General features: G+C 41.6%; 1 protein-coding gene across 1 annotated transcript in view; it reads right to left on the bottom strand.

Moving 5' to 3' along the window:
- Positions 1-18,659, bottom strand: part of MICU2 (mitochondrial calcium uptake 2) — a 67,427-nt gene that overhangs the window by 24,241 nt on the left and 24,527 nt on the right. Inside the window, exons 2-4 of the mRNA XM_079973943.1 lie at positions 11,563-11,710; positions 3,314-3,345; positions 3,127-3,202 (exon numbers count right to left, since the gene is read on the bottom strand). Coding sequence (XP_079830069.1) covers positions 3,127-3,202; positions 3,314-3,345; positions 11,563-11,710 — 256 coding nt within the window. The remainder of the gene's footprint in view (positions 1-3,126; positions 3,203-3,313; positions 3,346-11,562; positions 11,711-18,659) is intronic.

An 18,659-nucleotide genomic window follows, 5' to 3' on the forward strand; every position in this document is an offset into this window, starting at 1 on the left:
GATTCTGCCTGTACCTGTATTGGATTTGAAATGGTTTTATATATGCAGTTGTTTTGATTGTTTCATATATGTTTTAATTGTTGCTGTTTTTATTGTTAAATTGCTTCAATATGTTTCAGAGGAAGAGATTCAGAAATGGAAATAATAAACAAATAAGCCTCAGAGTAACCACTTCTAAAAATTGGGTTCAAATGCTCCAGCGAGTGGTTAAAGACAACTACCTCCCCCACATGGAGCAGGTGCTATGTTGTAACCTTATAGCCAGTTTCCACATGGCTCCAAACCTTTTGAATTCATTTCCTTTAAGTGAAATAAATACTGTTTTACACTTCAAAGTGTGGGTTCTCTTGCTATTTACAGTTTGAAAGTACAACACTGCAATAGGCTATTTTCAGAAAAGTTGTGCAAATAATTCTTTTACTAAACCTACTTAAGGATTTGTTTGGGTTTTTTTGAAAGTCACAAGATATTTTACATTTTTTCTGTCCGTGGTTGATCCTATTATTGTCAACATACATCTGGCTGACTCGAAGCACATTTTTACTGTGGACTCAATTTCATAATAGTTCATCACAGCTTTTACTTAGCTGTTCCATAGACCTGCCAGAGAATTCTATCCAATGTTAAACGGAATTCCTTTCTGGAATGTGCTTTATTTCAAAAGAGGAAACATAATTTATTTTGTTCAAAGATTATAAAGGTGCAATCATAGAAAAGAATCATGTATCCATGTGATCAGAATTAAAAATTACAGAACTTTAACACAGTGAGATGGTGATGATGCAGCACACATGAACCAAACCTTTTAATTTGGGTGTAATTATTTTCTAACTTCTAACAAAGAGGGCTAAAAATTGTGACGTTTATACTTGCAATTATCAAAAATTTTAGATACACACAAAACACAAAATTAACAGTAAATGATAAAATGGGGTTACAGACATTCCACTAGGAGGCATAATTGTCTTCAACTAAAATCCAATGAGTGTTCATGCTCTTGATAAGGTATTGGTTGTTGATATTGCAGTAGCCCAAGCACAGCGGAATGATGAGGAGTACGTGCCACATACTCTATATTACTTTATTTACACTTCAAAGCTGGTAGATTACAGAAAAACATCTTGCCTCTGCCGGAGCAGAGAAAGCAACCTCTCTCCTCTAAAGCACGGAGAGAACACGGTGAGAACAGTGAAAAACAGGAAACCAGTGTACGTCACATCCAGTCTCCTTTCCCGTGGGAAAACCCAACAGCACAGACTGTGGAATGTAAACACGTATCTCGTGACAAGCACTTCGCTGCACAGTGAAGAGAGCAGAAACCAACATTGGTATGGGGTAAACTGCGGATTCCCAGCTTCTTCTAGATGCTTAGAAATAAAGATTCCCCACTTTGAAAAATCCATAATGTTTTCAGAGTGAAGCCTCAGAATTAGGGAACAGTGAAGTGGCTTAGTGAGGAGGTGGGAGGGGGAGCCCAAATCCATTCAAAAAGTGCTGAATAAATAAACTACGCCTGTAGGTGATTCCATGCAATATCTCTACCTTTCAAATAAGCAGCTCAATAAAGTGGAATATCATCACCGTAACTGAAGATAACCAAGGATCCTACAGAAATGTTAAGCCTGTATAAAGATCACAGATTCACATAAGTCTTAAGAACATGTAAGCTGGAATTAGAAGAGCTATGGACATAAACAAATGTTCTCCCTGCTTGTGTCCATGTAGTAACAGGGCATGCTGTCTTTCCCTAAAGGGGCCCTAATTCCTAGCTTTCGGTTTTCCTTCAGATCAAACAACATAGGATCAAGGGCATGTGTATGTTTCATTTTTTGTGTGCAAGCTGTTATGTACCTTCTTCTCAATACAGGGTACATTCTGTCTGTGCTGTTTGGGTTGGTTTGGCAGATCCCTAGACAGATGCTCTGTTGATGATATGGATCATCTCCTGCTATTAGCGGAACTGAGGATCCATCCACCCTCTCGACCACTTGCCCCCAGCCCTTTTCTGGTGGAATTTCACAACCTTCTCTGGGTGACAGCTATCCTTTGCATATAAAAGTAATGTATGCAAGCCACACTTTAGTCACTGGCCATGGGATGTCAAATCAAAGGCACCCAAGTCACTTGGAGCACATTGCCATGCAGATCTTAGTAGTGCCACTGTATTCTGCTCTGGTCAGACCTCACCTGGAGTAATGTGTCCAGTTCTGGGTACCACAGTTCAAGAAGGACACTGACAAACTGGAACGTGTCCAGAGGAGGGCAACCAAAATGGTCAAAGGCCTGGAAACGGTGCCTTATGAGGAACGGCTAAGGGAGCTGGGCATGTTTAGCTTGGAGAAGAGGAGGTTAAGGGGTGATATGATAGCCATGCTCAAATATATAAAAGGATGTCACATAGAGGAGGGAGAAAGGTTGTTTTCTGCTGCTCCAGAGAAGCGGACACGGAGCAATGGATCCAAACTACAAGAAAGAAGATTCCACCTAAACATTAGGAAGAACTTCCTGACAGTAAGAGCTGTTCGACAGTGGAATTTGCTGCCAAGGAGTGTGGTGGAGTCTCCATCTTTGGAGATCTTTAAGCAGAGGCTTGACAACCATATGTCAGGAGTGCTCTGATGGTGTTTCCTGCTTGGCAGGGGGCTGGACTCGATGGCCCTTGTGGTCTCTTCCAACTCTATGATTCTATGATTCTATGATCTTCTCTAGTACCAGCTAGTCAATGCATGGAGCAGAGCTCAATTTAATGATACCCCAATGTAAATGTAGCCCAGGGACCCCTAACGGACCGCATGGTTTCCCATACTGTAGTACACTTCAAAAATGATTTTTAGAATTATTGCTCTCCAACATCCTGGTTTCCTTAAAAAAACATGAACCATAGACTTTCAAGTCTCACTGCTTGCTAACCAGAGTTCTTTGGGGTAATCTAATGAATCTAATATGTAAATATGCCTCCCTGTCCTAAATTTACGTTCCCAATCTTACAAACAGCTACAATACCTAAAGAAATAATTTATTTCAGCCTGCACAGATCAATAAGAATTTCCAGACCCTGAGAATTCTTCTTTAAAAATGAACAGAGTTCCCTTAGAAACAAATTCCACTAATGAATTAAGCCATTACCTTTATCTCCGAGGTCTCTAAAAAAAGTTGGCCCTGGTTTAGTCTTTGCAACATTTCCTAGAGTCGATTCTACCTCCTTTGAACAAACAAAATAAATACCAAGTTAGTCGTGAAACAGGAATCCATTAAAACAAGTAGCAGAAAGAACAAGTGTTCTCTTGAAAAACAGCAGGAGCACTTTGCTTACCTTTTTTGTCAGTTTCTTGGCTAAAGTTTTACCTGTAAAAGAAAAAAAAAATCACTCAATCATCTGCAAGTCAAAACTTTGATCAAGTTCTGTGGCATTTCTTCAGATTCTTTTATGGGGAAAATGGAAGTAATATGAAACAGAACCAAACTGCCAACTTCAAAATATTCTAATTCCCACAATGCTCAGGAAAGCACAGTGTTCAAAACTAATAGGAACAGCCTGTTCAAATGTTCCTTAAATACAAACAAAAATAAAATAAAATAAAACTTTTAGGTATTTCTTATCCTTTTTATTAACTTAACTTTCTACTTTATTGCATCACCTGTTGTGCATAGAACCAGGATAACAAAAAGCAGCCATCATGGGGCAACAAAAGACTTATCATTGCAGGTTACAGTAAAAGACCATCACTGCAAACAGTGGTTGTCTTTGGGGGCAGCAGGACAAAATGGCAATGATGTGGCAACCCATGACCCCCATACTTTGTTTTTATACCCTCCCCTTCCTTAGGCATGATGGGACGCTCCTCTCTCCTCCTTCACTGCTGCAGTAGTGCCAATGCAATGAGTGAGAACTAGGTAAATTATGTGAGATGGAGGCTTAAATACTGACTTATGCTTGGTTTGTCTTTCATGAATGGGAAGTTGGAAAGCCCCTCTGCCTTCTGCAACCTGGTGCCTTCCAAATGTGCTGCACTACATCTCCTGGTGGGACGCAGGTGGCGCTGTGGGTTAAAGCCTCAGCGCCTAGGACTTGCCGATCGAAAGGTCGGCGGTTCGAATCCCTGCGGCGGGGTGCGCTCCCGCTGCTCGGTCCCAGTGCCTGCCAACCTAGCAGTTCGAAAGCACCTCCGGGTGCAAGTAGATAAATAGGGACCGCTTACCAGCAGGAAGGTAAACGGCGTTTCCGTGTGCGGCTCTGGCTCGCCAGAGCAGCGATGTCACGCTGGCCACGTGACCCGGAAGTGTCTCCGGACAGCGCTGGCCCCTGGCCTCTTAAGTGAGATGGGCGCACAACCCCAGAGTCTGTCAAGACTGGCCCGTACGGGCAGGGGTACCTTTACCTTTACCTTTTACATCTCCTAGCCTCCATGACCTTTGGCTATGGAGATACATTTGGAAATCTTCTTCTTTCTTCTTTGGCAATCACTTGTAGCTGAGTAAGATTGTCTTACATGAACATGATCTTAACAGTGAATCCGTAAGTGACTGTGGAGGCCAATTCTGTATCTGCACATCCTTCCACAGTGGGGACATAAGTTTCTGGGTAGGAGTTGATCACGGTGAGGGTTTACCAAATGTGCCTTCCTCTTAGCACATTTCTCTCTTTCATCCTGAGTTCAAGTGTCTTCAAAGTCCATGACACCTTTGGTAAAGGCTGTTCTCCAATTGGAGCGCTCACAGGCCAGTGTCTCCCAGTTGTCAGTGTTTCTACTACATTTTTAAAGATTTGCCTTGAGAGAGTCTTTAAACCTCTTTAAGTATTTCACTTTCCATTCTTAAGTTGGGAATAGAGTAGTTGCTCTAGAAGACGATAATTAGGCAGCCGAACAACATGATGTTGCTGAGATTAGTGAGGACTGCAGAGTTATATTCCCTGCCCACTCCCAAACTCAGCTCTTAATGGGGTAAGGGGAGGGGGTAAGTTTCTCGAACATGGTCCTATATACCACAACAGTCCCCAAACATAGCACACCCTCCCCCACAACAAATATTTTTATTTTTATTTATAAAATTTGTATACCGCCCTATACTGTAGATCTCAGTGCAGTTCACAACATAAAATTACAATATAAAAAACACAAAATGCATAAGAAAAACAAGAACAGAAACAAACCAATAACCCCCCCCCCAGCACATTTTAAAGGGCATGAGATATCAATCAGCCAGAGGCCTGGTTAAAGAGAAACGTTTTCGCCTGTTGCCTAAAGGTGTACAGTGGTACCTCGGTTCTCAAACGTCTCAGTTGACTAATGTTTTGGAACCCTAATGCCAAAAACCTGGAAGTAAATGCTTTTGAACACACCTCAGAAATCGAATGGCTTTTGCTGTGTGATTTTAAATTTTCACAATTGAATTTGCAGACAGCCCTTTGTGCCTTGGTTTTCTAATGTTTCAAAACTCGAATGGTTTTCCGGAATGGATTACGTTCGAGAACCGAGGTACCACTATATAATGAAGACACCAGCCAAACTTTCCCGGGGAGAGAATTTCACTAATGGGGAGCCACTGCAGAGGCCCGTTCTCATGTTCTGGATCTTTCATGGAGGAGGCACACAAAGAAGCACCTAAGATGATGGTTGCAGGGTCCAGGTCGGTTCGTATGGAGAGAAACACTCCCTGAGATATAGCAGTCCTGAGCCATTTAATGCTTTATAGCTCAAAACCAGCACTTTGAATCAAGCACTTATTCACATAGAGAGGAAAAAGGTGCGCACAGGTACAGCAAGGGGAGGAGGCAAAGCCAGCTCCCCTGTGACCACAACCGTGAAGATACCTCAGTCCTATATGCACAGCCCTAACTTGGGTTGTGTATCTTGTTCACAACAGAGCAGGGATGGGGAAGTCCTGGCTTATGGGCCAAATGCATCCCCCGAGATTATCTCCAGGGCACCACTCTCTCTCACTGCCGCTTGCTCTCCTCCAATGCTTTTGCCTGGCTGGAACCTGTTGTTGAACAGTGACAAAGGCTCTTTCTTGCCAGGATCACAGAACTGCAGAGCTGGAAGGGACCCTGAGGATCATCTAGCCGAAGTGCAGTGCAGGAATATGCGGCTGCCCCATATGGGAATTGAACCTGTGCCCTTGGTGTGGTCAGCACCATGCTCTAACCAACTGAGCTATCTAGCGATGTGGGAGATTTGTAGAACCTTCTGGCTCGTGTGTGGCAGGAATGTTGCATCTGCTGCTCTGATCACTTTTGCAGATGGCCCTGCCCACCCCTGGCATGAAGGTCCTGGAAGATTGCTTGTGAGGGAATATGCCCCACCCTTGCACTAGGAAGTATGATGCAGTGTTGGGAGAGTTGGGCAGAATGTGATCTTAACCAGGCTGCTATTAATATTCACAAGACTGTCGAGAATAATGCAGCCCAACGTGAAGCCCTCTGTTCTGATTCAACATGCCTTCTGGATACACTTACATTAGAACACCCATGAGCACATTTACAACTCAGCTGGGCTTCAACCCTTCAGTTGCTTTAATGGTGTCCAGGGTCCTGTAAGTTCAGGAACAACACAGGAGGGGAGCAACTTGACTCTGAACACTGGAATGATTTCAGGGAAAGGGTACTAGACAATAAGAGGCAGAATCAGTTACACAAAAGATTATGGGTGCTAGAAAAACCCAATAAAACAGCTTGATATGTGAGATTTATGGACATGTGACAGAGGAGAAAAATGTTAAGTCTTGAAGCAAGAGATTTCAGCAGCGAGTTATAAATATTACTACTCCAAAGCAGTGCCACTGATTCAGTGAGACTGCTGTAGAATAAATGCATTTTAAAACTTCAGCCTGTTTAACAAGGCATTTTTTCAGGTGGGGAGAAAGGAGAGAAAAAAAGTTCTTCCACTGTGTCTTTTCCACAGTATTCCTAGTTCCTGAATGCAAAGGGTATGTGAAAGCTATCTGGTGCGACACTTTATTGCAGCATTCCATTACACAGTAGAAGTACTGGGAATCAATTTATAATCTTGGAATGCATCTGGGGGTTGACACCAAGTAGGTTCGGCGAAAGACTCAACTTTTCTACAATTTTATCATCTTCACTCTGAGTACGTTTACTCATGCAAACCGAAGGCCGAGTTTCATCATCTTATTTACCGCAATAAAATGTAACCTTCAACGCTCTAAAATACAGTGTTGCTTTCCCCCCCTCTTTTAATTGTTATGTGCATGAAAGAATGGAAACTACTTCAAGCCTCAGATCTTCCAAGCCTGCGATGGAATTTTGGCTCAGGAAATAAAACTGAATGTTTTTCAAAACATCCCCACCTTTCTTGGAGATTCCATTATATGGTTTTTAAACAGAAGAACGATGAAGCACCAACCAGGTACAGGTACATTTTGTTACGGGCAAAGGGCCATTTCCGGCCTTAAACGTAAAGGTACACATACAAGCAAAAATGATTTTCCACAGGTCAAGAGAGTATTAGCTGACAATTGCACCCACGTCAAGAGTAAAAATTTCAGCTTTATACTGCTGTAGGTAGTTGTGGTCTCTTGCCATATAAATTTTAACAATGGACTTTTCTGCCATCTATCATCTCCCCGCACTAATGTTCCAAATTAAACCTGACATCAGTGCGGAATTGGTAGTATTATAATGGTGATGGATTAAACTAGTGTACTTTTGCGTAGAGCTTACACACATTATTTCCATGCAGCTAAAAAGAGCTTACAAGTGACAAAGAATGCTTAGAAGAAGAAAAACCTTTTGTACAATGGGAATCCTCATCCAACTATTAGTGATGAAGTCAGAATGCCAAATGAGAAGAGGAAGGTGTTAATTCTTTCCCTGAATTTTTCCGTAACTTAAAGTTTTCTTTACCTATTATTTAGGTAGGGCAACACCAGGCAAATTAGAACTATAAATCCCACTTGCATGCATTTTCCACTTGCATTCCCTAGTGGCTGGAAGCAGCTCCGCAGTATTTTAGGCAGGAGTCCTTTACCATATAGGAATTGAGATTGGGACCTTTTGCATGCACAGCACATGGTGTGGAAGATGTGTCGCTTTATTTCTCTCTCTCCCCCACATGTGCCTCAAAGTAGTTTTACTTTTATCCTGCCATTTATTCTGCTTTTCTCCTTTCACAATTTGTACACAGCCCCACCCCCCAAAACCAGCCAGGCACTTTTCATCCTCTTCTTCCTCTTGTAACAGGTTTTCCTCTTTGCAGCCTCCTCCTCCACATTCCCAGTCTTTATCATTATTATCACCACCACCAAATACAGTGGTACCTTGGTTCTCAAACACCTTGGTACTCAAACAACTTGGAACCCAAAACACTGCAAACCCAGTGTTCCAGTTTGCGAACTTTCATCAGAAGCTGAATGTGTTCTGTTTTGAGTGTTACGCTTCCAATTTGAGTGCCACACTTTCATTTTGAGTGTTACGCTGAGGTCTGTCTATTTATTTTGCGCTTTTGTTTTTGCGGCTCTCTCTTTTTGTTTTTGTGACTGTGTGGAACCCAGTTCAGTTACTCAACGGTTGATTGTGTGACTGCAGTACAGTGGAACCTCGGGTTACAGACGCTTCAGGTTACAGACTCCGCTAACCCAGAAATAGTACCTTGGGTTAAGAACTTTGCTTCAGGATGAGAACAGAAATCACACGGCGGCAGCAGGAGGCCCCATTAGCTAAAGTGGTACCTCAGGTTAAGAACAGTTTCAGGTTAAGAACAGACCTCCAGAACGAATTAAGTTCTTAACCCGAGGTACCACTGTACATGGTTTATTGCTTTCATTTTATGGATCAAAGGTCTTGTTAGATAGTAAAATTCATGTTAAATTGCTGTTTTAGGGTTTTTTTTAAAAGTCTGGAACAGATTAATCCATTTTGCATTACTTTCTTTTGGAAAGTATGCCTTGGTTTTGGAACGCTTTGTTTTTGGAACGGACTTCCAGAACGGATTAAGTTTGAGAACCGATGTACCACTGTAGTAACCTTTTCACAGAATCCCAGCATCTTCTTCCAGTTTCCTTCAATGCCCTCTCTGGCCCTTTCCCCTCAGAGGAGATATGAGAGGCTTTTTGACTTGGGACGATACCAGGTAGGAAGGAGGACTGGGGTGTTGGGTTGTGAGTATTTATGTGAAGTGGTGGGGCAGACAGTGCAGCAGTTGCTCCAGGAGCTTATCTTTCCCTCTTCCTCAGCCCATCAATCCATTATAATTCCTTTCCCCCCAAAGATTTTTATTAAAGTTTTCACAATGCAATAAAATGATATCTAAAACAAATGGAATCAAAAAGACAAGAAAAAGAGAGGAGAGAGGGGGGGAAAACAAGAAAAGAGAAAAAGAAAAAGAGAAGGAGAAGGAGAAGAAAGGAACAGAGAGACAGGAAACATTAAAATAGTAGCAATAATAATAGCAACAACACAAAATTATATGTACGTATGTAGCCCTCTATTTAAAATTTTAAACGATGATGCTGTCAAGGTGCTACACTCAATATGCCAGCAAATTTGGAAAATTCAGCAGTGGCCAGAGGATTGGAGAAGATCAGTCTACATCCCAATCCCAAAGAAGGGCAGTGCCAAAGAATGCGCCAACCACCGCACAATTGCTCTCATTTCACACGCTAGCAAGGTTAGGCTTAAAATTCTACAAGGCAGGCTTAAGCAGTATGTGGACCGAGAACTCCCAGTAGTGCAAGCTGGATTTCGAAGGGGCAGAGGAACCAGAGACCAAATTGCAAACATGCGCTGGATTATGGAGAAAGCTAGAGAGTTCCAGAAAGACATCTACTTCTGCTTCATTGACTATGCAAAAGCCTTTGACTGTGTCGACCACAGCAAACTATGGCAAGTTCTTAAAGAAATGGGAGTGCCTGATCACCTCATCTGTTTCCTGAGAAATCTCTATGTGGGACAAGAAGCTACAGTTAGAACTGGATATGGAACAACTGATTGGTTCAAAATTGGGAAAGGAGTACGGCAAGGCTGTATATTGTCTCCCTGCTTATTTAACTTATATGCAGAATTCATCATGCGAAAGCCTGGGCTGGATGAATCCCAAGCCGGAATTAAGATCGCCGGAAGAAATATCAACAACCTCAGATATGCAGATGACACAACCTTGATGGCAGAAAGTGAGGAGGAATTAAAGAACCTTTTAATGAGGGTGAAAGAGGAGAGCGCAAAATATGGTCTGAAGCTCAACATCAAAAAAACAAAGATCATGGCCACTGGTCCCATCACCTCCTGGCAAATAGAAGGGGAAGAAATGGAGGCAGTGAGAGATTTTACTTTCTTGGGCTCCATGATCACTGCAGATGGTGACAGCAGTCATGAAATTAAAAGATGCCTGCTCCTTGGGAGAAAGGCGATGGCAAACCTAGACAGCATTTTAAAAAGCAGAGACATCACCTTGTCAACAAAGGTCTGTAGTTAAAGTCATGGTTTTCCCAGTAGTCATGTATGGAAGTGAGAGCTGGACCATCAAGAAGGCTGATTGCCGAAGAATTGATGCTTTTGAATTTTGGTGCTGGAGGAGACTCTTGAGAGTCCCATGGACTGCAAGAAGATCAAACCTCTCCATTCTTAAGGAAATCAGCCCTGAGTGCTCACTGGAAGGACAGATTGTGAAGCTGAGGCTCCAATACTTTGGCCACCTCATGAGAAGAGAAGACTCCTTGGAAAAGACCCTGATGTTGGGAAAGATGGAGGGCACAAGGAGAAGGGGACGACAGAGGACGAGATGGTTGGATAGTGTTTGCGAAGCTACAAACATGAGCCTGACCAAACTGCGGGAGGCAGTGGAAGACAGGAGTGCCTGGCGTGCTCTGGTCCATGGGGTCACGAAGAGTCGGACACGACTAAACGATTAAACGATTAAACAACAAAGCCCTCTATCAAAACTATACCCTGTGCTTTTTTCTGGGGGTATGCAGCGGTACGCACCCCCCGAAACATTTTGTGAATCTTTGTACTTTTGTCCATTTACTATATTTATTTTTCCCAATTTGAATGAAAGTACCCCTAAACATTTTTTTAGCAAAAAAGCACTGGCTATACTTTAATCTTCAATCCACATTACAAAGAAGTGAGTCTTCCCAATTCTCACCTGGGAGAGCTTCCCCCTTCCTCAGCCTCATCCTTTATACCTTGTGTTCTTTCTCACCCTTCGCTCGCACTTGGTTGGTCACTGTCAGTTTCATCTCTTTCCTGTTGTCCCCACAACACTGCATGGTTCAACCTCAACCCTGCACTTCTCTCTAGTTAATTCCCTCTCCAATGTGTACCCATGTTCTGAGCCCGCTGGGAGCTGCTGTAATCGGTTCAATCAATAGGCTGTATCACGGCCATGCAATGGGGTACAGTGCTGAGGGCTGCCCAAAAGAGGGCTGAGGCCTACTGGCAATCTCCAGTCCCCATGCTGGAAATACCCTGGGCTAAGTGATTCTGCAAAGAGATTACCTGTTTTGAAAAAACTGAAGCCTCACAATGAGAATAACAACTCACAAATTAACAGTCATTAAACAGCAAAGTTGAAACAAACAAACAAAAACCCTCCAGAAACTTACGTCCGGATTTGTCAAACATCACTGAAAACAGGAAGTCCCTTGGAGTCATGTAATATTCGCCTTCGTATTCCAAGGAAGCAAACTGCATAAAACGTTGCTTTCGGATGGACAGCTTTTCCGCCATCTCTTCATCGACATTATCCTCCTTCTGAAATAGAGGGAGAAAGTAGCACACAGTTAAACTTCCAGACTCTCGCAAACAGCAGCCATGAGTTAACGAATGAAGTTTAAAGTTCTTTTGTCAAGCAGCCTTCCTCCTCATTTTGCAGCAGCAACTCATTTTTGAAACTGAGGGGACTTTCCACAGCAGTTTGCAAAACTGTGTGTGGACCCAGTTCAAATCCCAAATCCAACTGAGGGCCTGAGTTTTCCTGCCCCAGTTTTAAGATATGTGAAGTTAAAAACCAGTAATATACAATCATGCGTCAGGGCTGAGGGCCAAGAACTATACACCACATTACATTTGCATCTCTAACACAAAAGACCAGAGTTGTTAATATGCAAAATGTTTTTATCCTCTTGGGTGTATTTGAAAATATGGTATAAATATTCTGTTGCAGGAAGTCATTTGCCTCAGTTTGTGAATATCAATCATCTAGCCCATGGGTCGGCAAACTAAGGACCGCGGGCTGGATCAGGCCCAACTGCCTTCTGGATTTGGCCTGTGGACGGTCCGGGAATGATCGCGTGGATTGCCAGAATGCGCGTTCTTTCCCTCTCCCTGTCTCTCCCTCACACGGCGCCGGCGCCTCCTCCCTCCCTCCTCCTGGCTTCTCCCCACCCTGCCTAGAGGAGGAAGGGGGCTGGGCTTTGTTGGTGCCAGCAGCAGCAGCAGCACTCGAGCAGCCGCCATTTTAAGCAGCCCCTCTCCAGAGCCCTTTTGCGCGCCACTCATCATCGCTCCACCGCCGCCAACAGCCCCTGCCAGTCGCAGGACACAGGTAAGCATGCACCGGGACTCGTGGTGCTCTTGCATCATTCCCCCCCCCAAAAAAAATATAGTCTGGCCCCCCACAAGGTCTGAGGGACTGTGGAGTAGCTCCCTGCTGGAAAAAAATGCTGATCCCTGATCTAGCCATATATTTGGGACTTGTGATTATGAATTTTGCTTCCTAAACAGGATTTTATGAATGTTGCTTTAGTTATCAGGTAAAAAACCAATACTTGCAAGTTATTAAACTTCAGAATTCATATCATATTGCAATACAGGAATCTCAACTAAATTATCCACAACAGATGACCATCCAACCTCTGCTTAATAACCTCCAGTGAAGGACAGTCCACAACCTTTTGAGTCCCTTCTACTGTCGAACAGCTCTTACTATCAGAAAGGTCTTCCTGGTGTTTTGATCTAGTCTCCAATAGATTACCTTCTCCCCATTTTTCCTTGTCTAAAGTTAGAAGCTGAAAATGACAATGGGGTGGCAAAGTCCTTCGTCTTTGTCTTGTCCTCACCCTCCCCATGTTAATTTTTGTGTGTGCCACCCTCCCTCTCTCAACTCTGTCCTAAAACAAAGGTAAAATACGAAAACCTCTCTCAAATTCAACTTCAATCTCCCCAATGGCTACGAGTTCCATTCTTCTATGCCACTTACAATGGCCAAACAGTTGGTACCTGGAAGTCATGCCACACAGCAGCATGAAAATAAATCAACAGTTTAGTTGATTCTTGTGTGACATTTACAAATTTTGCAGAGGTGGAAGTTTAGTGCAACCTGCATAAGCATCTTATGCCAAGCTTTTTAAAACCAAATCTATTTTTTTGCACATATCGCTTAAGAACAGATGGGGTTTTTTTAAATGAAAAATCCCAATTATTCACCAGCAAAGCAATGCTTCCAAGAAAATATACTTCCAGCGAAGTGTGCATAAGATTGCAGTCCAAGCCACTTTCTGCTTTCTGCTCAGAAACTGAAGCAGTAATAATAATAATAATAATAATAAAACTGCCCTCAACACCAAGGAGCTGCTTGCAGCCTGAAGAGCTTTGAAATCTTCTGGCTAGTGGTTATGGATATTGAGACACCAAAACCCATGAAGAGTTATCGCATTTCACTTTGTCTCAAGGCATTTATAGCCAACATTAATGACACTGTTTTGGACTGTTTAAAGCAGAATTCTTGTAAACGGCTGCTTGTCTTTGATGAGGAATGTGATAATAAAAAGCTGAGGAAAAAATGGAAAGAACTTCTTTTTTTCCACTGCTTCTGGAGATATCTTCTATCCTTTCATATTTTTCTCAAAGTGATAAATTGTTACTGATCTTTCAGAAGTTTTAGTAAGATGCTTAAGTGCTTATTTAAGGTAGAAGTGGAATGAAATCTTAGAACTTAGAACAGGACTAAAGTGCTCCAAATGTTCCCATTTTATGTTAGACATCTTACACCTTTTTAATAAGCCAATTTGTTATAACAACTATAAAATCTAGGACAATGCACCTGTTCAGCGGTGGAAAAAAATTATTTGTAACTGCACAAACCCATTTGGGCAAAAAACAAAAACAAAAGAAACTGGTGTACATGTGTGCCTGGGAATGCTGATTAGGTGAGTGTGCTGTGGGAGTGTGATTAAAGAAGTGGAATTATTCAGATTTATACAGCATATTTGTATCAGTTTTTGCCTGTCATAAAACTTGCTTTCATTATAAAGCAGCAAAATAAAATAAAAGTCAGATTTTTATTTTAAAAAATCTTTCATCTTGAATTATCTCCAAGATAAATAGGATTCACATTTTTCCCTTCCAAAACACACATGCTCTTTTATCTACTGCAATTGTTGTATAATTCTATTCGACTGGAAGTGCCAGGTTTTAAAAGTTCAATTCTATTTCATATTTACTATATCTTATCCTAACCACTATGCAGCACTTGAATGCAGATCAGAAGTATTCTAAAATGAATGCAGATCAGAAGTATTCTGAAATGTGTCAGCAGTCCATCCACAAGAATATCTCACTTGTGGTAATTATTACAAACAAAATAGTATCACATCATTTTTCTTTATTGTTTATCACAGCTTTAAACAAGACATTTGTTAATGTCTGAGATAGACCAAGTTGTAAGAAAACAGAAGGAACCATAAAAGCCTAATTAGTTTGCTACTTTACTGAAGACTTGAATAAGAATTGTGAAGGGAGGAAATTAATTATGGAAAAACCAAATTGAAATAAAACCCTTAAAAGCATTGCCTCAGACTACTAAGAAATCCAGTGGATTCCTTACCTCTTCTTGCTTTTAGAGCAACAAGAGGCCAGTCTTCTTTATCCCTAGCCAAATATAGATCACACACTGAAAAGAATTCAACAATTTATGTCCAGCATATGGTCAGCCAATGTAGAGGTTTTTCTCAGCAGCCTGTTGCCTTCTAAAATAAATTACCCATACTGGCTTTTATTCAGTGTATCCACAGCAACGTAATATTCAATGCCACAGCGATACAGCATACTCTGAACTACTCAAGCTAACCAACCTCCTACTCTGAATGCCACATCAATGGCAGTGCTTCAAGTGTCAATGCTATAAGGCAAGTGTAATGGCAAATAGATGAAAGCTAAAAAAACAGAGTTGATATTGCATACTAATTCATAAAAGCTCCTTCCATTCACTATAAAAAACAGAGTTATTTCAAGGACTGGTACCAAAAAGGGTCTTTTAAAGAATACTTCTATAAGGATAATTAAGACTGAACATCAACCAATTTTAATAACAATATACTGGGGGGGGGGGGGGGGACCATTACACTACAGTGAAATGTGTTCAGTTATTGTTAAGGGTAGAATTTCAGCTAATAACTTTGGTTGTTTTATTGTGTCTACATAAAGCAAGGGCGTTCCCACCTATCAGATGTTCCACAATAGCAAGGCACCAACCGAATTAATGAAGGATGGGGTTTCAACCTTAACTCTGGATGTAACTGCTTTTGTGGTTTTATGTTAGACATCCAGCGTTAACTGGGAATGTTAATGGCAGATCTCTAATAGTTAATGGTGTATTAGGCTTGAATCACTTCAAAGAAGTCTCAAGTGACGCACGTGTCTTCCCCTTCCATTGACGTGGCAACTGATCAGCTGCAAGGAAGCAATTTATGTCTGAGCATTTTTTGAACACACAAATACTCTGGGGCTGGCACAGTAACATGCTGCAAGGCAGCCCTTTTCTCTGTAAGTGTATTTTTTAATTTGAGCTATAAATCTGCTTAGGTTAATTGATTTTATTTGAAGGGGGGGAGAGAGACAATGGCTTTCCTCATTTTGGTCTGCGTAGGAAACCTGGCCTGAGGCGGCTATAACAGCACATGCACAATGTGCTTCCCCCCACAACAATCCTCTGTGAAGCCTATAAAATGTATCTCAGAGGAGAACAATGGATCTTAATCATAGGCCATTTAGTTCTAGCAAAGGAACAGAATAAAAAGGCTTTACACATTTGTTTCTTCAAATCTTAACACGTACCATAAATAATGTGTTAAGCACCTTGTTAGTTATTAATAATGTGATGTTCACAAGAAGCTGTGGAAAATAAGTTTCATGCATTTGGATCCATTTTGTAATCCATGTTAAATGCCTGGTGTCTGCTCATTTAATTTTCTCTCTAGCATTTTCCTGCTTTTTGCAGTGCTATTTCCTTGTCCACATTTTTACAATTTCCTTCCTTCCCTAGCTATACAGTACTTCCAAACCCATTACCCTTGGTTGCTGCTTGGGCAAAATGGCCTCACAGACAGGTTGGAAATTCTGTAGGTACCTACTGCATCCTTTTCTGAAACCTTCCAATCTCGCTAGGGCAACCCACATCTTAAGTCATCTTTAATCTTGACTACAGTACTGCACTCTGCCTGGGGCTCCACTTGAATACCATTCTAAAACTTCAATTGGTTCAGAATGCTGTAGCAAAGTTTATTATAGGGGCAGCATATAGAATTCACGCTAACCCCATGGACGCTCTTCCTTGTCTTTCATATGACATGGAGGAAAAGCCACATTTCTCTCTTCACCTCTACCTTTGTATATCAGGAGACAAACATAATCCTTCCGTACTTTGCATATCAGGTAAGATTGCACTTATAGGTCTCTCACTTGATGCACAGTAACAATGGACCATTTCAAACATTATAACATTCCTACACGGAAGCAATTCAGCATAGAAAGTAGTGTGTAAACCATGTGTCCATGAAGCAACATGCACATTAGCAAAACAAGGTGGCTGCAAACCAATTCTTGCACATTCTTTTGCAATGTAAAGTTTAAAGCATCACCAAGTGCAACAAGGATCCCTTCACTGTTGATACAAGATATTAAAGGTCATGGTAACCACCAAGAATAGGGAGACAATGCTTGCTATAGACGGAAGTTTGCAGTTACAATTGTACTGCAATCTTCCAACTGTACCCGGGAAGCTATTGCATTATGAATGAATATGTATGTCACTAGTATTACATGCTGGCTGCTAAAAAGCTTTACATAGTTCATCTTTTTGTTATTCTTTTTTAATCCAGCAAGCTCCAGCTTGGCTTAGATTTTTCCTGAAATATAAACTGAAGGGGTGGGGAGCAAAAGACAACTAAAGAGAACACAAAGGCAGGGAAGGTCCACAAGTTATAACAAGCCAGGAACCAACTTGTTTAACAAGCCATACATTTACACTCCAGCCTGCAAGTTATCACATTGAACTACTTCAGAATGACAGTACAATAATCATTCTTTTCACACACTAATTTAAAAAGATATACGCATGCAGAAGTGTGGTGTTGGTGGTTTTTCTTTCCTCGTGTTAGGAATAAACCAGATTTTCTAGGGAGCTAGCTTGGAGAGGGGAGGGATCCTATTCTCACTGGCATATTCTGCTCTTTCCCCCTCTTCTCAGCCTCCAGGCAATGCTAAGTGGGAAAGGGACAGGTCTCATACCTTGGACATCATAGCCTCAAACTGTAATGCCCTGCGGCACATTTAAGGACAAGTATTTATGGCACAAGCTTCTGCAAACTTGACCACAAGCTGTGGTCATCACTGCCTCCTCTGGGAGCAAGTTCCATAACTTATGTAAGTATGAACTGCATAAAGAAGTACTTTCCTCCTGAACCTTCCAACAGTCAGCTTCATTATTCAATGAAGTTGACATCGCCATTGAGCTATCTACTACAATTTGTTTCTCCTCCCATAACCATCTGCATTTCTATTCAGAGTAGACCCACTGAAATGAACAGAGTTGTTTGTCCTGATTATCAAAGTCCATTGAGTTTTAAAGTTCCACTCTGACTATAAAATTGGATTGCAACACATGGAGTTTGTAAGGGTAGTGGCAAGTGGGGCAGTGTGTATGTGTGTTTGTGTGTCAAATTGGCAGACACAGAAGTGGAAGTACAGTGGTGCCTCGCAAGACGAAATTAATCCGTTTCGCGAGTCTCTTCGTCTAGCGGTTTTTTCGTCTTGCGAAGCAAGCCCATTGACGGCTTAGCGCTATTAGCGGCTTAGTGGCTTAGCGGATCAGCTGATAAGCGGCTTAGCGGCTTAGAAAAAGGGGGGGGGAACCCGCAGGAACTTGCAAGACATTTTCGTCTTGCAAAGCAAGCCCATAGGGAAATTCGTTTTGCGAAGCGCCTCCAAAACGGAAAACCCTTTCGTCTAGCGGGTTTTCCGTCTTCCGAGGTGTTCGTCTTGCGGGGCACCACTGTACTTTCTTTTCCTATTTTTAAAAATTATTTTCTTATTTCTTTCCTTTCCCTCTTTCTTACTCTTTTTCTTCTCTTTTTTCCTTTGGTAAGATATTTAAATTAATGTTTTAGTTTAGGGAAAAAGGAATTTGATATTATGTTTTGTATTTTTCTTTATATTCTAATAAAATTTATTCTTTTATAAAAAGTAATGTCATGTCCCTCTCCTCATCCCATTTTAATGAAACTGTTAAATTAAAAAAAGTGGGGAGATGAAGCATCACAGAACAAATGGCCCTTTAATATAAGAGAGTATGAAGCAGTACATGTTAACAGAAAACTTTTTACACCTACTTTTGGTACCGCTAACAGAAGGGTTAAATCTTGACTCATCATAATGGACTGTTCAGAGAAAGAATGTGCAGGTTTCCCTTTCCTAGGCCTCCAGT

This window comes from Podarcis cretensis (genome assembly GCF_951804945.1).
Source record: "Podarcis cretensis genome assembly, chromosome: 4".
Lineage (NCBI taxonomy): Eukaryota > Metazoa > Chordata > Lepidosauria > Squamata > Lacertidae > Podarcis > Podarcis cretensis.